The sequence below is a fragment of the Leucoraja erinacea genome, chromosome 35, assembly GCF_028641065.1.
Source record: "Leucoraja erinacea ecotype New England chromosome 35, Leri_hhj_1, whole genome shotgun sequence".
In the NCBI taxonomy this organism is placed as follows: domain Eukaryota; kingdom Metazoa; phylum Chordata; class Chondrichthyes; order Rajiformes; family Rajidae; genus Leucoraja; species Leucoraja erinaceus.
The window spans coordinates 13,847,274-13,870,493 of NC_073411.1; the positions used below are offsets into that span (position 1 = coordinate 13,847,274).

At 47.2% G+C, this 23,220-nt stretch overlaps 2 protein-coding genes across 2 annotated transcripts in view; both read right to left on the reverse strand.

The window, feature by feature from the left end:
- The window catches only part of LOC129713369 (metal transporter CNNM3), a 135,036-nt gene that overhangs the window by 19,013 nt on the left and 92,803 nt on the right, over positions 1-23,220 (reverse strand). The gene's annotated exons all lie outside the window — the stretch shown is intronic.
- The window catches only part of LOC129713367 (bone morphogenetic protein 1-like), a 98,948-nt gene that overhangs the window by 11,563 nt on the left and 64,165 nt on the right, over positions 1-23,220 (reverse strand). Inside the window, exons 8-15 of the mRNA XM_055662370.1 lie at positions 21,589-21,713; positions 12,860-12,975; positions 12,167-12,269; positions 11,124-11,240; positions 7,082-7,227; positions 4,928-5,123; positions 2,437-2,562; positions 667-827 (exon numbers count right to left, since the gene is read on the reverse strand). Coding sequence (XP_055518345.1) covers positions 667-827; positions 2,437-2,562; positions 4,928-5,123; positions 7,082-7,227; positions 11,124-11,240; positions 12,167-12,269; positions 12,860-12,975; positions 21,589-21,713 — 1,090 coding nt within the window. The remainder of the gene's footprint in view (positions 1-666; positions 828-2,436; positions 2,563-4,927; positions 5,124-7,081; positions 7,228-11,123; positions 11,241-12,166; positions 12,270-12,859; positions 12,976-21,588; positions 21,714-23,220) is intronic.

The window sequence follows — 23,220 nt, forward strand, 5'->3', positions numbered from 1 at the left end:
ACCCGAAACGTTACCCATTCCTTCTCTCCAGAGATGCTGCCTGTCCCGCTGAGTTACTCCAGCATTTTGTGTCTATCCTTAACAAAGTTTACACCACTTAGAGAACACTGACATTGTCATTTGTATGCATCCGTCTAGCCCCCAGTTGCTGAAAGAGTTTGCTGCAGGGGTATTAATGGCAGATTCCATTTATGGCATCAACAGGGATTAACATTGCAAGAGAAGTCAAGGATGCAGTTACTCTGTTAATTGGGCATTGCTGCACGGCAATGCAACATTCAGGTTTGTTAGACAAACGGGAGAGTGGTTCTCTAATTAACGGGGAACATAAGGTTAAAGATAACTGGGGAAAGACAAAGATGAACAGCAACAGAAACACTGATGAATAATTAATTATTTCAAAAATGTAGTACCCACAAGTAACCATTGTGTGGTGAGAATGTAAAAATGCTGTGGGTGCTGTGAATCTTTGAAACACTTTGGGATTTCTCCAGAGTGTTTCTAGTGGGTAGTGTTAAGGTCTAGAATAAACCGACTTGTTCGAGAACCTCACCACTGTTCTATGAGATGTTTTATTTTGTGTCTGTTCCTCTCTGTGCTGGACCCCACGTGAAGCCAGACTCGAGTACAAGTGGAACATAAAATTCCCTCCAACATCATACTCACGTCGTTGCCCTCCACCTCAAAGGACTCGAACTCCAGGGAAATGCGATATTGCGTTGGTGCCACCACCTGCCAGACGCAGTTCTTGTTGGGTGGGTATTCTTTGGGCCACCCGGGGCTGGTTATGGAACCGTTGAGTTTGGTCAAGAAGCCACCACACGCAGCTGCAGTTGGCAAAGCACAGTTTGGAACTTACGCCATCCGTGGTACCTCAGGTGAGGTGATCTTCCAGGTGCGCAGATACAGACCAATTATACAGCTCTGGGGGGGGTCTAGCAATGAACACTGCACACTGGAAGGCTTTGCATTCATTAATTATTCTCCTTCTTTATGGATTTTAATCTTTCCTTCCCAATTTATTCATCTCAGCTCTCAGCCTCAAGTTGTTATTCCCAACTCTTCCGATTCCTGCCACCCCACCACTCCTGCACCCAGCCACTTCCCAAATATATCCTTGATCGGCCTTTGCTGGCTTCACCTTGCACTAAACGTTATTCCCTTATCATGCTTAACAAAGATCTGCAGATGCTGGAAAAAACTCAGCGGGTGAGGCAGCATCTATGGAGCGAAGGAATAGGTGACGTTTCGACTCGAGACCCTTCTTCAGACTGATGTGGGGGTCCCACCCCCTCATCAGTCTGAAGGGTCTTGCTCCATAGATGCTGCCTCACCCGCTGAGTTTCTCCAGCATTTTTGCCCACCATCCCTTATCATGTATCTGTACACTGTAAATGGATCGATTGTAATCAGAACCATCTTTCTGCTGACTGGATAGCACGCAACAGAAGCTTTTCACTGTACCTCGAACAATAAACTAAACTGAATAACGTTCCATCAGTGTAACCGTGGGCCCCAGCAGTCCAGTGATATTCATGTTCCCCAGATGTATAGGCCTTGCAACCCCACACAGTTCTGGTGCTGTTCCTTCACTGACCTTCAGGAGCATGATTTTAACAGGGTGCTTTTATGGAAACATAGAAAATAGGTGCAGGAGGAGGCTATTTGGCCCTTCGAGCCAGCACCGCCATTCATTGTGATCATGGCTGATTGTCCCCAATCAATAGCCCGTGCCTGCCTTCTCCCCATATCCCTGCCTTCTCCCCATAGCCCCTAGAGCTCTATCTAACTTTCTCTTAAATCCATCCAGTGACTTGGCCTCCACTGCCCTCTGTGGCAGGGAATTCCACAAATTCACACAACTTTCTGGGTGAAAACATTTTTTCTCACCTCAGCCCTTGAAGGGGAGACCATTTAAGACTGAGGTGAGAAAAAACGTTTTCACGCAGAGAGTTGTGAATTTGTGGGATTCCCTGCCAGTCTTTATTCTATACGTTCAATGAGAACCACCGGATCCCAGTTGCTTGACTATCAATTGTTGCGACTACATCGATGGGCCACCACTTTAGAGATACAGCGTGGAAACAGGCCCTCCACGCCGACCAGCGATCACACTTGCACTAACCTACACACTAGGGCCAATTTACAAATTATCTGCAGCCGTTAACCTGCAGACCTGCACGTCTTTGGAGTGTGGGAGGAAAACCAGAGCTCCCGGTGAAAGCCCACACTGTCACAGGGACAGTGTACAAACTCCGTACAGTCAGCAGCCGTAGTCGGGATCGAACCCGGGTCTCTGGCGCTGTGAGGCAGTAACTCAACCACCGTGCCACCTCAGACCTAGTCACTTGCGGGTCTCATCAACGTACACTTTTCCCCCCCTTCAACAAAACGCCCCACTATAAACTCATATTCCATCATGTTTCATGGACTTACCTTCGCAGCTGCGTTTGTCGTTTGCGAGTTCGTACCCAGGTTCGCACGCACATTTATAACTGCCCAGAGTATTGACACAGCGCTGCTCACACCCTCCGTTGTCCGGCCTGGAACACTCGTCCACCTCTGGAGCAAGGACGGAGAGGTCAGTGTCTGCGGCCACCACACAGAGCCCCTCACTGTCCCACACACACCCTACACTGCCAAACCACAGGCAGACAAACATACCCTGGACACACGCAGGAACACACACTCCCATACACACCCAACTCCTTTCCCCATTCTGACCTTATTGTCCTGGGTGTTTAAGAAAGAACTGCAGATGCTGCAAAAATCGAAGGTAGACAAAAATGCTGGAGAAACTCAGAGCTGGAAAAATCGAAGGTAGACAAAAGTTGCTGGGGGGAAAAAAAAAACTGATGCTGCCTCACCCGCTGAGTTTCTCCAGCATTTTTGTCTACCTTTGATTTTAGTCACGACCCAAAACGTCACCCGTTCCTTCTCTCCAGAAATGCTGCCTGTCCCGCTGAGTTTCTTTTGTCTACATTCGTATTGTCCTGGGTCTCCTCCTCATTGCCAAAGAACAGCCACAGGCAAACTGGAGGGACAGCAACTCATATTGAATGTGTAGGAAAGAACTGCAGGTGCTGGTTTAAATCGAAGGTAGGCACAAAATGCTGGAGTAACTCAGCGGGACAGGCAGCGTCTCTGGAGAGAAGGAACGGGTGACGTTTTGGGTCGAGACCCTTCTTCAGACTGATGTCAGGGAGTTGGCAATGCAGATATAAAATCTACATTTCTCCATAAAAGTTTACATTCTATCTCTGTGCTGCCCACTCCCCTGGCATCAGTCTGAAGAAGGATCTCGACCCGAAGCATCATCCATCCCTTCTCTCCAGAGATGCTGCCTGTCCCGCTGAGTTACTCCAGCATCTTGTGTCTATCTCATATTGAATTCTCCATTTTAGGAAGCTGACCTACAAACACACCCCCCACACTCTTCTCTTTGGCTGATGATCCATAAATTCATGTCATAGGAGAGTAATTAGGCCATTCGGCCCATCGAGTCTACTCTGCCTTTCAACCATGGCTGATCCATCTTTCCTTCTCAATCCTGCCTTCCCCCCTTAACATTTGACACCCTTACTAAGCAAGAATCCGTTAATCTCCACCTTGGCCTTGGCCTCCACAGCTGTCTGTGGCAATGAATTCCACAGATTCACCACAATCTGACTGAAGTCATTCCCTCCTCAGCTCCTTTCAAATGGTATGTCCTTTTACTCTGAGGCTGTGCCCTCTAGTCCTAGACTCTCTAGCTGGTGGAAACATCCACTCTGTCCGGCCTTTCACCACGAGTGTACACCAATCTCCCCGTGAGTACATCTGATGTATGCTCTAATTGCGACTGCATTTTGAGAAACACCAGGACAGAACTTGCAGCCTCCTCAAGTATGCTGTGGTGAAATTAGATTCCAGTCCCACCACTGTTGGAAGATTCCTTCACTAGATGCGTGGTCTGCAATGGAACACTGAACAGTGTGTGCATCATTAGTGCACAATCCCACCCTCACCATGGGGACTGAACAGATGCCTATTCAACAGACCACGCAGAATGGTTTCTCAGGATGACTATCCACATTCCACTTCAATGTCGTTCCGATACTCCGGGTTTCCGTCAGTTATTTCTGAAGCTAAGATGTGGCAGTCCTTGCTACTCACTTCATGACTCATTTAGTATCTGGAGTCACTCTGCCAGGCCTTTCCATCCACATAGACTCTCACCGCACAGATACAGCTTTTGCTCCACACAGCTCTGTGTTATTGCAGCCAAGCCCTTGGACCGACCCCAAGTGGGGGAGAGCAAACTAATTCACAACTGCACATCTATTCAGCCGAGTCAGACAATTAAGACAGAGATTTTTGCCGAGCCTAACCAGTCTGAGAATCCTAAAATAGACACAAAAAGCTGGAGTAACTCAGCGGGACAGGCAGCACCTCCGGCGAGAAGGAATGGGTGACGTTTCGGGTCGAGACCCTTCTTCAGACTGAGGATTCAGGGGAGAGGGAGACTGAGAGATAAGGAAGGTAGATAAAAACACTTTGAAAAATCTTCACGAGCTTACCGCGTTTCCCGAGTACCCGCTGTTGGCGTTACGAGCCGCTAAAAGACGTCCCGAGCTCCGACGTACCCGCTACGTACATTCTATGTCCTTACCACGAGTTTTTTTTTTTTTAAACTGGTGAGAGCTCTTGAATTAGCTCGCACAGTGGGACAGGCCCTTTATTCTCTCTTGAACGCACCCAGAGAACCGGCCTCCACTGCCACCTGAGGCAGAGAATTCCACAGACTCGCAACTCTCTGTGAGAATTCCACAGACTCGCAACTCTCTGTGAGAATTCCACAGACTCACAACTCTCTGTGAGAATTCCACAGACTCGCAACTCTCTGTGAGAATTCCACAGACTCACAACTCTCTGGGTGTAAACGTACCTTTGAAGAAGTTCGCAGAGAAGCCAGCTTTGTTGATAGAACCGTCGGATACAAACTTCATCCACAGTTTGTTGGAGCTCGACTTGATGTCATCAGGTTTGTCGTAGCCACAGTAGCGGCCGATCAGAGGGCTGTCTTCCGCGCTCCCATCGCGCACTTCCAGGTAATCATAGGCACAGCTATCGTGCCTCTCAATCTGGAGTGGGACAAATAGGATTCTGGTGTAACGCTTCAGTTTAATTTAGAGATACAGCATGGAAACATGGGCAAGCAGCAATCACCCAAACACCAGCTCTGCCCGACATGCCAGGGGCAATGTTACAGAAGCCAATTAAACAACAAACAATGCAACAATACAATCAGTTTTACTCGTCACGTGGGTCGGTGGGGGCGCTGCCTCAAGTTGTTATTCCCAACTATTCCGATTCCTGCCACCCCACCACTCCTGCACCCACCCACTTCCCAAATATATCCTTGATCGGCCTTTGCTGGCTTCACCTTGCACTAAACGTTATTCCCTTATCATGCTTAACAAAGAACTGCAGATGCTGGAAAAACTCAGCGGGTGAGGCAGCATCTATGGAGCGAAGGAATAGGTGACGTTTCGGCTCGAGACCCTTCTTCACTTTTTTTGTTTTTTTAGTATGTTTTAATGTATGTTTTTAATGTTCCTCTGTACGTTTTGTGTGGGGAGTGGCGACTTTTTCCATGTCGCCTCCCCCGTGGCCTAACAACAAGGATCGGCGCGGCCTTTCCCGGAGACGCGCCCGGGGCTTCAGCGGCGGGCGCAGCGTGGACTCTCGGCGTGGAGCTGGGGCTCGCCGGAGGGGAGTGCTCCGTTTCGCTGGCCCGTGGAAGCTGGCAATCTGAAGACCTGCACGTCTTTGAAATGTGGGAGGCAACCACAGCACCTGGAGAAAACCCGCACAGGTCACAGATAGGGCGTACAAACTCCGTACAGGCAGAACGCGGGGAAGAGATAAGACTTTTGCCTTCCATCACAGATTCACTGTTTGTGTAAATTGTGTTAAGTGTGTGTCTTGGGTTTTTAGATTTTTTTGTAATGTCATGAGACTGCAGAATAGACTCAGGAATAGTTGTTTTCTGAAAATTATAACTACTCTTAATTCAAATTCACACTTGCACTGACTTACACAGCCCAACACCCGGACTTCCATCTGTATATATGTATATAGCGCCGCAGAATTGTGCACCTATCCACCCCCCCTTCTCCCTTCTGTTTTTGTTTTCTGTTTCTTGTACTAAATTATATGTATGCACTGAGTACGAGCAGCTTTTAATTTCATTGTACATGTATAGTGACAATAAATGGCATATCATCATATCATTATCATCAGAAATGAAATTTCCTTCAAACCTTGTCTGTTTGAATGACAATAAAAGGCATTCTATTCTTCTATTGGTGAGTATTCCTAGGCCGATGGGGGGGGGGGGGGAGTGTAAAAGCAGTGCCCGACATCAAGGGGCAAATTCCCTCAAGACCACCCCCACTGCTAAGGGTTCCGTTACAGAAATCCCCCGGGATCCATTCTCCAACTCAGGGCCAAAACCACAACCAACTTTCAACAGAAGATAAACAAGAGAATATTGAAGTAACTCAGTGGGACGGGCAGCATCTCTGGAGAGAAGGAATGGGTGATGTTTCGGGTCGAGACCCTTCTTCAGACAGATCACCAATTACAAAGCAACATAGACTAGGGAGAAAAAAGTGTCTTGTTGAGAAGGCGTCAATTGCCATTTGGGGGAAGAATGATCCTAATGATCCTAATTTGACATTTGGGAATGAACGTGAAACAGTTCAGAATTTGGATCAGCAAACTTGACTGGGAAGCTGAGGTATAAACAGGATTAGTCACTGGTTCACTGGGAGAAAACATCCAAAGGCATGACCCAGACCCAGACCCAGACATGGAATGGTTGGCACCTTGCCAAGTTGCAAGGAAAAAAATGTATTTAAAGCCCAAAGTGATTCACCTGCGGTTGGCTAGAGGACGTGGATACATAAACTTACTTCCTTGATTTGAGCCGCGTCCTGGGTTCGTGTTGGGGGGAAAGGCTGGCTGGTGACAATGTGACTCTTCTGCCCAAAGCATGAACCCAACTCAATAAAATAAAGGGGATACGATACGTTACCTCAAACGACTGAAAGGCCAGTCCCACATGGAAAGTATCGGAGACTCTTATCCTCCAGATGCAGACTTTCGAGGGTCGGTAGTCGTCGGGGTAGTTTGGAGACTGGATCTGCCCCAGATCTTTGCTGATGTCCCCTCCGCAGATGGCTGGCATTGAGAAGGAAATGGAAAATGGTATAAACTGAGACTTCACATCACTGAAATCAATAACCACGGCATTCACAGCTAAATAACCACCTGCGATAGCTCAGGGCAACAAAGAGGTTGAAAACAGGGTGGTGAATCTGTGGAACTCATTGCCACAGACGGCTGTGGAGGCCAAGTCAATGGATATTTTTAAGGCAGGGATAGATAAATTCTTGATTAGTATGGATGTCAGATGTTATGGGGCAAAGGCAGGAGGATGGGGTTGAGAGGGAGAGATAGATCAGTTATGATTGAATGATTGAGTGGACTTTATGGGCCGAATGGGCTAATTCTTCTCCTGTAACTTATGAAGAGTGGGACTGTGTAAATGTGTGATCGTCCCTGAAGCACCGTGTATGCAGTGAGTGATATTGAATGGAGTTAGGACAGCATTTGGTTACCATCATCTCAGCTGTAATCAGTCAACTGAGCCATCCTCTTACCAACTAGAGAGCAATCTCGAACTTCCGTCTACCTCATTGGAGATCTTCAAACTATCTTTCATCAGACCTTATCTTGCACTAAACATTATTCCCTCTATCATGTATCTGTACACTGTGGGTGGCCTGGTTGTAATCTGGTGTAGTCTTTCCTTGAACATGAACGCACAACACATGTTCTCCAGAGATGCTGGCTGACTGAGGGATAGACAGAGTTGACGTGAAAAAGCTTTTCCCACTGAGAGTAGGGAAGATTCAAACAAGGGGACATGACCTGAGAATTAAGGGACAGAAGTTTAGGGGTAACATGAGGGGGAACATCTTTACTCAGAGAGTGGTAGCTGTGTGGAATGAGCTTCCAGTGAAGGTGGTGGAGGCAGGTTCGTTTTTATCATTTAAAAATAAATTGGATAGTTATATGGACGGGAAGGGAATGGAGGGTTATGGTCTGAGCGCAGGTATATGGGACTAGGGGAGATTATGTGTTTGGCACGGACTAGAAGGGTCGAGATGGCCTGTTTCCGTGCTGTAATTGTTATATGGTTATATTATATGGTTATATGGACCTGCTGAGTCACTGCAGCTCAGCGTATCTTAGTTTCAATGGAACTATTCAATAGTCACTTTGGCTGTGAGACTTTAGTGAATGTATGCGTTACTCTGTGTGCGTTCCACCTAGACTGTGGAACAGCATCCCTCTTCTCATCACAACTGCCCCCTCCATCGAGTCCTTTAAGTCTACTCACAAGCGTTTCTTGATGTCCTCTGAGGGAGTGCTGTATGTATGTATTTATATACATTTTGTGGAATTCTCTGCCACAGAAGGTAGTTGAGGCCACAGTTCATTGGGTATATTTAAGAGGGAGTTAGATGTGGCCCTTGTGGCTAAAGGGATCAGGGGATATGGAGAGAAGGCAGGTACAGGATACTGAGTTGGATGATCAGCCATGATCATATTGAATGGCGAATGGTGCAGGCTCGAAGGGCCAAATGGCCTCTACTCCTGCACCTATTTTCAATGTTTCTATGAAACAGGCCCTTCGGCCCACCGAGTCCATGCCGCCCAATGATCACCCATACACTCTAGTTCTATGTTATCACACATTCCCATCAACTGCCTACACATTGGGGACAATTTACAGAAGCCGATTATCCTACAGACCTGCACGTCTTTGGAATATGGCAGGAAATCAGAGCACCCAATGCCACAGGGAGAACATGCAAACTCCACAAAGACAGCACCCGTGGTCAGAATCATATTGAATGGCGGTGCAGGCTCGAAGGGCCGAATGGCCTACTCCTGCACCTATTTTCTATGTTTCTATGTATGTATTGTTGATCTATGTACCACTGTATGTAGCATGTTAGTACCTGCACTGATGTGAAGCACTTTGGTCAACGAGAGTTGGTTTTAAATGTCCTATAGAAATAAAATGGACTTGACTTGACTCTGGAATCTCCTCATGCATGTCCAGTGTCTGTATCAAAACCAGATGCAGCTTGTGGACTTGTTGGGTTGTGTGAGCCCTTGCCCAGCAGTGACTCCATGGGTTCCTTGCCAAATAACATCTGCTACAGGGCGTTGGGCTTGCAGCATAGAGCTTCCTCTGGGAGCCCCAATCCTTCTGCTGATTATTAACAGGGTGGAAGTCAGCCTTCCATTGCTAGATGTCCTGTTTCTGGAATTATCAATGGAAGTTAGCAGTGAGTGCGGGGAAGGAAAGGAGGCAGGCAGCAGCAGCTGAGGGATAGAATTATCCAGACATGAGATCAAAAAAATATCCCTTGAGGAAAACTCCCACCAAACTACAACCAAGTATTCGTTTTTTTGTATTTTTTTGTATTTTTTTTGGGGGGATTTATTTTATTAGAAGCAATTGTACAGAGATAAGGCAATCGACACGACAGTTACACAATTGTTGTACAGCTTCATTTTTAACATTGAAACCTAAATTCTAAATCAAAAAAAGAAAAAAAAAAGAAAAAAATGAGAGAATGAAGAGAGGGAATTAAAAATAAAGCAAGCAAGAAAAAGACCCTTAAGCTACTAAAGGAGTGCAAGATGAAAGGGTGAACCCCTCACCCATCCCTGGCATTGGGGTTACGTTTGTGTTTAACCATTCTGTTGTTGCAGAAATTCAGTGAAAGGCAACAATGTCTTGAGAAATTGATCTGCTTTTTCAGCCAAGACAAGCCTAATGTTTTCTAAATGTGGTGTCTCGGACATATCAGTAATCCACATCTTAGAAACATAGAAACATAGAAATTAGGTGCAGGAGTAGGCCATTCAGCCCTTCGAGCCTGCACCATTCGCCATTCAATATGATCATGGCTGATCATCCAACTCAGTATCCCGTACCTGCCTTCTCTCCATACCCCCTGATCCCTTTAGCCACAAGGGCCACATCTAACTCCCTCTTAAATATAGCCAATGAACTGGCCTCGACTACGCTCTGCGGCAGAGAGTTCCAGAGATTCACCACTCTCTGTGTGAAAAAAGTTCTTCTCATCTCGGTTTTAAAGGATTCCCCCCTTATCCTTAAGCTGTGACCCCTTGTCCTGGACTTCCCTAACATCGGGAACAATCTTCCTGCATCTAACCTGTCCAACCCCTTAAGAATTTTGTAAGTGTGATCTTCACTGTGAGAACTGTTGTCTTTTTAGTTTTAATTTAGTTTTCGAGATTCAGCGAGGAAACAAGCACTTTGCTTCACCGAGTCCGCACCGACCAACCATACACCAGTTCTATCCTGTTTAAGAAAGAACTGTGGATGCTGGAAAAATCGAAGGTAGACAAAAAATGCTGGAGAAACTCAGCGGTTGAGGCAGCATCTATGGAGCGAAGGAATAGGCAACGTTTCGGGTCGAGACCCTTCTTCAGACAGAACAGTTTCAACCCGAAACTTCACGCTTGTACTCGCTAGAATTTAGAAGACTGAGGGGGGATCTTACAGAAAATTACAAAATTCTTAACGGGTTGGACAGGCTAGATGCAGGAAGATTGTTCCCGATGTTGGGGAAGTCCAGGACAAGGGGTCACAGCTTAAGGATAAGAGGGAAGTCTTTTAGGACCGAGATGAGAAAATCATTTTTTACATAGAGAGTGGTGAATCTGTGGAATTCTCTGCCACAGAGGGTAGTTGAGGCCACACAGTTCATTGGCTAGATTTAAGAGGGAGTTAGATGTGGCCCTTGTGGCTAAAGGGATCAGGGGGTATGGAGAGAAGGCAGGTATGGGATATTGATTTGGATGATCAGCCATGATCATATTGAATGGCGGTGCAGGCTCGAAGGGCCGAATGGCCTACTCTTGCGCCTATTTTCTATTTTCTATATCACCTATTCCTTCGCTCCATAGATGCTGCCTGACCCGCTGAGTTGCTCCAGCATTTTGTGCCTGACCTTAGATGCAGTTACCTTCATAGACAGCGGAGAAACCTTTGCCAACCCAGCTACTGCTGCTTCGGAACTCGATCCACAGACGACTGTCCGTCGAGATGAGAGAAGGTGGAATTTTATCACCACAGAATCTACCTGGATGGATAAAATAGGACAGATCAGAGACCGTCAACTTCACGAATGGACACTGAATATAACAACGTGCTTCTCATTTTCACCCTACAAACGGCCAACAATGGCCTGTCTCCTTTATCATCGTTTATTTATTGTTCTTTATCTCTCCACATCGACGTCTAGATCTCTCGTTTCCCTTAGACGTTTCAGGTCGAGACCCTCCTTGACCCGAAACATCACCCATTCCTTCTCTCCAGAGATGCTGCCTGTCCCGCTGAGTTACTCCAGATTTTTTGTGTCTATAAGAAGATGAGAAGCAGGGGTAGGAGTTATGGAGTCATTGGGAGATACAGCACGGCACAGGGTCTTCGGCCTGAGTCCACGCTCACCATCCAATCACCCCTTTACACTAATCCTGCACTAATCTAATCCAACTCCCTCCCCCAGATTCCAACACTCGCCCAAACATAGGGGCAATTTACAGCAGCCAATTAACATGCCAACCCACGTCGTTTTAGGAAGACCGGCATCCCCGGAGGAAACCCATGTGGTCACAGGGAGAACATGCAAACTCCACACAGACAGCAGCCGAGGTCAGGATCAAAGCCAGGTTCCCAGGGCAGAGAGAGGTTCAACAAGCCGAGCCACTGTGCTGCCCATCTGACCCTTCCAGTCTGCTATTCATCAATATCAGAGCTGATTTTCTACCTCAGTGGCATTTTCCTGTCCCCATTCACACATAACTTCACTTCCAAAACATCCAGAAATGTATCCTACTCGTATCCATCCAGTTTGCACAAGCCTCTGGGATAGAGAATGGTAAAGGCCCACCACCCTCTGAATGAGGAGATATTTCCTCGTCTCATCCACAGGGGAAAAGACTGAGGTGACAAGCTGAAGGTTCGTCACGTCAGAGAGAGCTACAATCAGGTCTAGGTTATTCCTACCACGCAGTGGGGCCTTCTTCCAGTATCCATCACGTACTTCCACGTAATCGTACCAGCACAGTCGGCTCCGGAATGTGTCCATAGCTGTGAAATTTAAAATAATCTGGAAGAGAAAGAGACAAGGTGACATTGAAATTACAGCAGAAAACCTGACTGGGGGCAACTTATACTGGGAGATAGCAAGATGGAGCCTGGTCTATGCTTCCCCTGGGGAGGGATGGAGGGATGGAGGGAGGGAGGGATGGAGGGATGGAGGGAGGGAGATGGATGGGAGGGATGGAGGGATGGAGGGATGGAGGGATGGAGGGATGGAGGGAGGGAGGGATGGAGGGAGGGATGGAGGGATGGAGGGATGGAGGGGGAGAGGGGGAGAGGGGGAGAGGGGGAGAGGGGGAGAGGGGGAGAGGGGGAGGGGGGGGGAGAGAGGGGAGAGGGAGAGAGAGGGAGAGGGAGAGGGAGAGGGGAGACCTCTCTCTCTCTTCCTGTGCTCCTCCAGCCAGCCTGGTATCTCTCGACCCGAAACATCACCCATCCCAGACCCGAAATGTCATGTGTCCATTCCCTCCACAGATGCTGCCTGACCCGCTGAGTTCCTCCAGCACTTTGTGCTTTGCTCACAGTTGCAGCATCTGCAGCCTGTTACATATGTCCTCATGGGGATGTACATTGTTCAGCCAGGCTGAAATCTCTTACCTTCTCTCCAGGAGTGACCGATATTCTCCACACACAATGTGTAAAAGATGAGTATCCATTTGGAAAACCAGGAGAAGAAAAGTTTCCCATCGAGTCTTGAAGGGTATCTCCACATGCTGTTGGAACATAACAGAGAGACCTCTGTTATTCATAGATACATAGAGAGAAACATTGACAATAGGTGCAGGAGTAGGCCATTCAGCCCTTTGAGCCAGCACCGCCATTCAATGTGATCATGGCTGATCATCCACAATCATTACCCCGTTCCTGCCTTCTCCCCATATCCCTACCCTAAGAACTCTATCTAACTTGGTTTGAAACTTGCCATTGCTGTTATGAAACTTATACCAGATCCAGTCTCCTTGATTAGTTATGGGGAGAAGGCAGGAAATTGGGGTTGAGTGAGATAGATAGATCAGCCATGATTGAATGGCGGAGTAGACTTGATCGGTGCGGACTGGATGGGCCAAAGGGCCTGTATCTCTAAACTTAACTCAAACTAAAACAACCTTTACCACTCTAACTACTTGTGTTGCCACTTTCATGGAGTTATGAACTTGGATGCCAAGATCCCTCTGTACATAAATGCTGTTCAGGATCTTGCCCTTAGTTGTATATTGCCACATCTCAGATGAAGTCACTGCAAGTGACGGCAATGGATGCTGGCTGTCCTTTAAATATTCTGACTATACCCAGTTCATACGGACAAAACAATCCTCCACCTTCAACACGTCATGTTCTTTATGGAGTTATCCACCTAGTATGGAGTGCCAGACTAAATAAATACAGCAGGCAGTAGAAGCACAATAGTTTGCTCACTGTGGGACTGCCGGCCGCTAGTATTGTCGAGAGGCCGGGAGAAGTGAGAGCAGAACATTAGTCAGTCAGAGCAAGCAACAGAGCAAGCTAGTGCCTGTGTTTGATCAGTGCAAGGAGGTAAATTAAAACAAGTGCTGAGGCTGCTCCAGTTGCCAGGGAACTCTACTCTCTGTGAGGGAGGGAGAGATAGGCCAAGTATTTGACAAACGACAGCATCTGCCTGTCGGACCCGGCCAAGCATCTGGAGAGCAGATGAGAAAACAGCTCAACCTACCCCAGCTGCTGGCTGCAGCACTGCAGAATGGAGACCGCAACTTGGGGAGCGAGGGGGGGATATCGAGTTAACACAGCCACGCCGTTACGGATGCAAATCACTACCGCTGTTTCCTGGTCCCGATCTTCCCGATGTTGGGGGAGTTCAGAACCAGGGGCCACAGCTCAAGAATAAGGGGTAAGCCATTTCGAACAGAGATGAGGAAAAACTTTTTCACACTACTCCGGAGACATTACTCCGGCACATTGCATCTTTTTTTGTAAACCAGCATCTGCAGTTCCTTGTATCTACATCCTGCCCTTATACAGACCATGGACACCACCTAATTTTGCACAATAGGGCATTGTCAGAATCCGTCAGGAATAATGTGCGTTGAATTGGATTTTAAAACCAGTCCCCTCGTTAGCACAACTTGGCAGTCTGCTCATCCCCGTGTAACTCTATACAAGAGTTATAAATCTAACGAGGCGTGATTTTGTAGAAGGGGGGGACAAGCCAGTTGCTTATTAACCACTCAGGGAACAAACCATCCCAAAATGAAAACTGGGTCAAAGTCAGTCTGCAGCTAGCTGCCAGGGGACTATTACTGCTGACTTGGCTGAACTGGGAGCAGGTAATGAAAAACATATTGGGAATACCGAATACTCCTAGCAGTCAGTGACCCTTGCAGCGGTTTCATGGCTGAGTCGCGTTAAAGCCCAGATAGCTGACATCGTGCTCTCAGGGAGCAAATAACTGATTTTACCCAGGGCTTTTTTATGTAACAATACTAGCAGTTAAGGCTTTACGAGCATGTCCAATAAGTTACAGACTAGATTGATGCACAGTGGCTAACAGAGCAATGTGAACTGCTGAATGCATACAGGCACCCTATTGTTTAGGAACCCCCACCCACCCCCACTCATTTTACGAATTTAGTCTTTTGACTTTGACTTTAGAGATACAGCTGAGAAACAGAGTCTCTGCCCACAGAGTCCATGTCATAGAAACATAGAAACATAGAAATTAGGTGCAGGAGTAGGCCATTCGGCCCTTCGAGCCTGCACCGCCATTCAATATGATCATGGCTGATCATCCAACTCAGTATCCCGTACCTGCCTTCTCTCCATACCCTCTGATCCCCTTGGCCACAAGGGCCACATCTAACTCCCTCTTAAATATAGCCAATGAAACTGGCCTCAACTACCCTCTGTGGCAGAGAGTTCCAGAGATTCACCACTCTCTGTGTGAAAAAAGTTTTCCTCATCTCGGTTCTAAAGGATTTCCCCCTTATCCTTAAGCTGTGACCCCTTGTCCTGGACTTCCCTAACACCGGGAACAATCTTCCTGCATGCCAACCCACGATCACCCCGTACACTAGCACTATCCCACAGATAGACAATTTGGCCGAACCCAATGATCCTGCAAACCTGTATGTCTTTGGTGTGTGGGAGAAAACCAGAGCACCTGGAGTAAACCCACAAGGTGAGACGGAGAACATGCAAACTCCACACAGACAACACCCGAGGTCAGGATCGAACCTAGGTCTCCGGGGCTATGTGGTGGCGACTCTACAAACTGTGCCATGAGTGGTGCACAGGTCTGACAGGAGCTGAACAGGATGCTTATTCGTGTTTTGGTTCTTGCCATTCATAGAGAGACCATTGGGCCCATCGCGCCTGTGCTAGTTCTCTCAAAGAGCTTTCTCGTTACTCTGAAGATAGACACAAAATGCTGGAGTAACTCAGCGGGACTGGCACAGTGGCTATCGTTCACTACATGTATCATTGTGTTAATACGTGGCAATGAATTCACTCTGCTGCACACTGTGGGATACAGACATCGTGTGTCTACGTGCTTGGTGGTGAGTAGTCGCCCAAAGAGTCGTACCTTTTTCTGGTCGCCGCTGGATTTTCAACATGTTGAAAATTTTCAGCCACCTGCCGAGATTATAATGGGTGCCGGCAAGTCACCAAAAAAAATCGTGTAAGTGGGACAGGCCCTTGAGGCTGCAACAAATTCACTCTTCCATAGATGGTAAATATTATGGTTATATATCTAGTTTTGTTATTAACTTATTCCATATTTGACCATTTTTTTATGTTAGCTGTGTAACATGTTTACTGGCCTGTAAAAGTTGCAGTAAGTAAGGATTTCAGCTCGAAACGAGGCCTATTTCCTTCGCTCCATAGATGCTGCCTCACCCGCTGAGTTTCTTCTGCATTTTTGTCTACCAAGGATTTAATTGCTCTGGTGACAATTAAAACACTCTGACTCTCCTGGTCATGAACATTTCAGGCTTATTTGTCCCCCCCCAAAATCATGTGTTTCAGTATTAAATTTAATCTGCCATTTCCCTGTCCATCTGGCTGTGTAACTCACCAATGATGTTCTGTAGCTGAAGGCTATCCTCCTCACCATCACCGCCACCACCAGTTTACATGGCGTCTGCAAATCATACCTCCCACATCCAGATCACCAGAGCAAAGACATAAAGTGCTGGAGTTATTCAGCAGGTTAGGCAACATCTTTAGAGGACATTTTGGGTGGGGACCATTCTTCAGTCTCAATGTCCTTCATAGATGCTGCCTGACCCGCTGAGTTACTCCAGCATCTTGTATCTTTCTTTGTAAAGGTGCTTCTGCAGTTCCTTGCATCTCCATGGAGCGGGGCCTACATCACTGCCCCGCGCGGCTTGGAATGGCCGCGGGACTCTGCGAGCGCATGCCGGGGGCTCTAACACCAAGACCCGGTGTGCGACCTCGCACCACCCGGCGTGGCTTTAATGGCCGCGGGACAATCGCCATCGCCAGCCGGGGGCTTTGACTTTGACTCTGACATCGGGGGGGGAGAGTGCAGTGGAGAGATAAGTTTTTTTTGGCCTTCCATCATAGCAATGTGATGGATGTTTATGTAAAATGTAAATTATGTTGTGTCTGGGGTCTATTTGTGTGTAATGTATGGCTGCAGAAACGGCATTTCGTTTGGACCTCCAGGGGTCCAAATGACAATTAAATTGACTATTGACTATTGACGTTAGAGCAGCAAAGATCCCAGCGATCTCTGTGGGGCCCCACAGGCTAACCCCAACACCGAGGGGCTGTACATGAAGCTACTAGGCCTGTCCTTTCAGTACTGGCTTGTCCCTCCTGTCACTGACGTTGTCATTTGGCATTGTTGAAAGTGTGAAGAAATGTGACACAAACCTGGAACAAACTCTTCCTGGCTGCTTACTTATTTAATGTGGACCATTCAGTTGTTATAAAGTACACTGGGAAAGGCATTGAGTGCAAGAACTAACTTAATTCCAACCACATGTCACACAGCAGGCCGGATACAAAGAAACTCTGTACTTCTGAGAATCTGAGATGCTATTCATTTTACTAATAAACCTCCAGTAGTTCCAATGACAGAGTGATATATCAGCAGCATTAGGACGCCACTAATGCATTCAACCCAAGCTGAGGATCAGTAGATTCATTCTACCCACTGGGGGATGAGGGGTTATCATACAGAAATGTTTAAGATCACGAAGGGAATAGATCGGGTAAATTTACTTACAAAATTCTTAAGGGGTTGGACAGGCTAGATGCAGGAAGATTGTTCCCGATGTTGGGGAAGTCCAGGACAAGGGGTCACAGCTTAAGGATAAGGGGGAAATCCTTTAAAACCGAGATGACAAGAACTTTTTTCACACAGAGAGGGGTGAATCTCTGGAACTCTCTGCCACAGAGGGTAGTTGAGGCCAGTTCATTGGCTATATTTAAGAGGGAGTTAGATGTGGCCCTTGTGGCTAAGGGGATCAGGGGGTATGGAGAGAAGGCAGGTACGGGATACTGAGTTGGATGATCAGCCATGATCATATTGAATGGCGGTGCAGGCTCGAAGGGCCGAATGGCCTACTCCTGCACCTAATTTCTATGTTTCTATGTTTCTAAATGCACAGAGTGTTTTACCCAGAGTTTGGGGAATCAACAATGAGAAGACTGAGGGGGGAGAGAATGAATAGGAACCTGAGGGGCAACCTTTTCACGCAGAGGGTGGTGGGTATAGGGCACTAGTGGTTGAGGCAGGTACCTGTACCTTTAAAAAACATTTAGACAGTACAAGGATAGGATAGGTTGAGAGGGAAATGGGCCAAACGTGTGCAGGTGGGATTAGTGTAGATGAGGCATGTTGGTCGGAGTGGGCAAGTTGGGCCGAAGGGCCTGTTTCCACATTGGTGCGACTGTGTGACCCTCTCTGTCTGAACATGAAGACACATCTATCCAACCTCTCCCAGTAACTGAAATCCTCCACTCCAGGCAGCATTCTTGTAAAACTCCTACGCCTCCAAATCCTTCCTGTATTGGGGTGACCGGAACTGTCTGCAATACCTCATATATCAAGAAGGTTCCCAAGAAGAGTCTGCAGTTCCCTCTTAAACACCAGGTTCCCAAGAAGAGTCTGACCAAAAACATCACCTCTCTATGTTCTCCAGAGATGTCGAAGGTAGACACAAAAACCTGGAGTAACTCAGCGGGTCAGAAAAGGAACGGATGACGTTTCTTCACAGTCCGGGGGAAAGAAAAACAAGAGATGTAGATGGTGATGTAGAGAAATAGGATTGAAAGATATGCAAAATAGTAACAATGAGAAAGGAAACAGGCCATTGTTATTCCGTTTCTCCAGAGATGCTGCCAGACTCACTGAGTTACTCCAGCTTTTTGAGTAACTTCTATCTTCAGTTTTGAGTCTATCTGCTGTTCCTCCCTTCACACTTCTCCAGAGATGCTGCCTGACCCATTGAGTTACTCCAGCACTTTGTGCCTTTCACATATGAAGTGTGCCTGATTCAGGTTCATGGCTATTTTTACCGCCCTCTCTCTCCACCCCACTTCTCATCTGACATTTATCTAAACATCATTTCCTGCTGTTATTCCGTCTGAGTGATATTTGTTTTTTTATGTCAGAGTAAGGGTGCCTAGTTGTTTTTCAGCTTGCATTTGCCAAGAACCAAGGAGAATTCTATACACAGAGTTAATTTGATTTCCTCCAAAGAGGATTAAATGATTGGAAACGTTGAAACCAACACCATCTGCCTGTTGAACTGAGTATATTGCATTACAGAATCCTCTTGATGCTAAACTCTCCGTAATAATATTCTGTGTAGGAAGGAACTGCAGATGCAAGTTTAAAGCAAAGACACAGAAAGCTGGAGTAATTCAGCGGGACAAGCAGCATCTCTGGAGAAAAGGAATAGGTGACGTCTCAGGTCGAGACTCTTCTTCAGACTGAGAGTCGGGGGGAAGGGAAAGGTGAGATATAGAGAGATATAGAACAAATAAATGCAAAAAAAGTTATGACAACAAAGGCCATTGTTCGCTGTGAAAACGAGGTACCATGAGACTCAACAAGGTGACTTTGAAGCTGGTACAACTTGGGTGGGGAGTGATGGGGAGAGAGGGAATGCAAGGGGTATTTGAAGGTGGAAAAATCAGTAATCACTCCGCTGGGTTTGAAGCTGCCCAAGCGAATATTCTGCGTTCCAACAAGCGGTGAAATGAATGTTAGAACCACATGTGTATACTAATACTCATCTGTCTTTCATTGGAGTATATTTTACACACAACAGAAGGTTGGAATACATCACATTCCCAAACAAAACATATGATGAACATAAGGTCCTACGAGTTGGAAGCAGGAACCGAACTTTCAGCTCCGTGTGCCTGCCATGCTATTCATTGCGTAATTGGTTCCTGCAACAATCTTATAACGGCCTGTTTCCTTGATCATCGTTACTTTTTTACACATCTTCCCTTCATTTGTTCTACATCACTATCCATTTCTCTATTTACCCTTTCCCCAGACTACTTACAAAATTCTTAAGGGGTTGGACAGGCTAGATGCAGGAAGATTGTTCCCGATGTTGGGGAAGTCCAGGACAAGGGGTCACAGCTTAAGGATAAGGGGGAAATCCTTTAAAACCGAGATGATGAGAACTTTTTTCACACAGAGAGTGGTGAATCTCTGGAACTCTCTGCCACAGAGGGTAGTTGAGGCCACAGTTCATTGGCTATATTTAAGAGGGAGTTAGATGTGGCCCTTGTGGCTAAGGGGATCAGGGGGTATGGAGAGAAGGCAGGTACGGGATACTGAGTTGGATGATCAGTCATGATCATATTGAATGGCGGTGCAGGCTCGAAGGGCCGAATGGCCTACTCCTGCACCTAATTTCTATGTTTCTATGTTTCTATGTTTACTAGTCCGAAGAAGGGTCTCGACCCAAAACGTCACCCATTCCTTCTCTCCAGCGATGCTGCCTGTCCCGCTGAGTTACTCCAGCATTCTGTGTCTATCTTCGGTTTAAACCAGCATCTGCAGTCCTTTCCCACACAGTAAGACATCTTTATGCTTGTAACCACATGCTCTTGCAATAAAGGCTTTATTACCGACTATTTCCTGACCCACAACGTTTACTGTTTTATACTTCTCGGCTTCTTTATCAGCAGTCACTTGGGGGGTTGTGATCAATGGATTTACACCCTGGGTTTTGAATGATCTGTTTGTTTACTGATGCAGCAGGAAATGGGCCCTTTGGTCCACTGAGGCCTTGTCAACCATCGATCACCCGTTGATATGGATTCCATGTTAGCTCAGTTTTACATTCACACCCTGCGTACTGGGGACAATTTACAGCATCTTTGGGCTGTGGGAGGAAACTTTTGTGTTGTTGGAGGTAGATGGACAGGAAAGGTTTAGAGTTGACTTGGGGCAAACGCGGGCCAGTGGCACTGGTGTAGATGGGGCACCTTGGTTGGCGTGGGCAAGATAGGGCGACGTGTCTGTTTCCGTGCTGTGTGACTCTCTAAATAACAAAACAGCCACAAGAAACCCACATGGTCAGAGAGAGAGAAAACATGCAAACTCCACACAGCCAGCAGTCTCCACGACCAGAGTAGTAGCAATCAAATGCGGTCCCGCACGGTACAAACCAATTTAGCCCAATCTACGGGACGTCCCGGCTAAAACGGGACAATTGGCAACCCTAACTCTGACCCAGTGCCGTTGCCAGGACAACGGGCCTTCATGGCCAAGTTCAGACTCCAACCCTTTTTTTAAATTTTGGATTCGAAGGGTAAAAGATGATGACTCTTGAGTACTGACTCAGTGTGGTCGACTACCTCACACTATTGTACTTAGTATGATTACGACTAATGTATAGTCACTGAACTGTACGGAAAATTGTTCTTAGATACACGTGGCAATAAACTCCCATTGGACTATTATGGGCCTGTCCCACTTAGGAGATTTTTTAGGCAACTACAGGCGACTAATTTGTCGCCACATGTTCGCCGGTGGTTGCCGGGAGTCGTCTCCTCAGTCGCGCAAAAAGTCGTAGCGTCTTTCTGGTTGCCGCTAAATTTTGAACATGTTGAAAATTTTCGGAGACAGTGGGTTTGATGCCAATGAGCGTAGATTGACTTCTCCTGACGTAGGTGCTGCCGTAAGTTGTCGCCAGGATGACGTAGGTTGTCGCCGGTTTTTCACCGGCCTGCTACGACCATGACAGTCGCCGGCAATCGCCTAAAAAATCGCCACGTAGGACAGGCCCATCATTTGACCTGCTCTGCTTGTCCCCAGCTACCTGTGACCAACCCGGCACGGCCCAGCTCACCTGGACACCTGTACAGCTTCCGAGCCTGGCTGATGTCTCCCTTGCTCAATCGCGTCCGCTGTCCGATAGGAGGCCGGACGCCGTTATCATCGTACCGAGGAAGGATGGTGTCCAGGAAAATGCCCCTGAGTGGAAAAGCAATCTGTTAATCAGCATCATAATCATACTTTATTAGCCTAGTATGTTTTGCAACATACGAGGGATTTGATTTGCCGTACAGTCATACCAATAAAAAGCAACAAAACATACAAAATACATTTGAACATAAACTTCCACCACAGTGACTCCGCGACATTCCCCACTGTGATGGAAGGCGAAAAAAACTACAATCTCTTTTCTTTGTTCTCAGGTGACTCGAGCCTTCCGTTGACGGGACGATCTTGGCTCCCATAGCCGGCGGCCGAGCCCTCCGTGTCGGGGCAATCAAGCTCCTGCATTGGAGGCAACTCAGCTCCCCCGCTGCAGGTGATCGGCCCCAGTTCAGGGCTGGTCGAACCTTCCGCGACTTTCTGCGACTTTCTCGACATTAGTCTCTACACGAGACTGCGGGCTCCTCGATGGCGAAACCCGCAGGCTGCGGTTGGAGCGTCGATCCCAGGCAAGGGAACGCAGACTCTGATGGCAAATCCACGGGCCCGCGGTGGGGCTCAAAGTCAGTCTCGAGCAAGGCCGCCAGCTCCATGATGTTAGGCCGCAGAGCAACCAGAGATACGATCCGGAAAACAATCGCATCTCCGGCAAGGTGTGAGATTGAAACTTATTCCTTCAGATAGAGTCATAGAGTCTTTCAGCGTGAAAACAGGCCCTTCGGCCCAACATGCCCACACTGGCCAACATGTCTGAAGAAAGGTCTCGACCCGTAACATCACCTATTCCTTCTCTCCAGAGATGCTGCCTCACCCGCTGAGTTACTCCAGCATTTTGTTTCAACCTTTGAGGGGAAGGTTGTTGTCTTGCACCAGATCATGTCCTTGCCAATCTGCACTCCTGTAAATACACTAGTTGAGTTTTTGGTGTGGTCCGACCTCATCAGACCAGCAAGGAATATACTGAAGAAATACACTGCTCATGACGATGCAATCAATTCTTCATCTGTTAAACCTGCAGATCAGATACCTGACTGGATCTGGTATCTGTTTCCTAACAGCATTGGCAAAAATATATATTTGTTTCCAACCAAGGAAGGAACTGCAGATGCCCGTTTAAACCATAGATAGACAAAAAAAGCTGGAGTAACTCAGCAGGACAGGCAGCATCTCTGGTGTGAAGGAATGGGTGACGTTTCGGGTCAAGACCCTTATTCAGACCAAACCTGGGTATGTCTCCCCGAGGCAGCAGCTGTACCTGTACGGGCAATGTCCACGAACAACATTTGCAACAGCGCAAATATCAAAGGCAACACCAACGGGGAAAGTGGTTCCCTGAAACATTCCAGTTCACTCTGCAACCAACTCATGTTCGTTTAGAAGAACATTAGACCTTACGTTACTGATACAGCACAGAAACAGGCCCTTCAGCCCAGAACACAGCTGTCTGTGGGAAAGAATTCCACAGAATCAGCACCCTCTGGATAAAGAAATTCCTCCCCGTCTCCTCATCTCCAGTCCTTTCATTCTGAGACCCTGCCCTCAG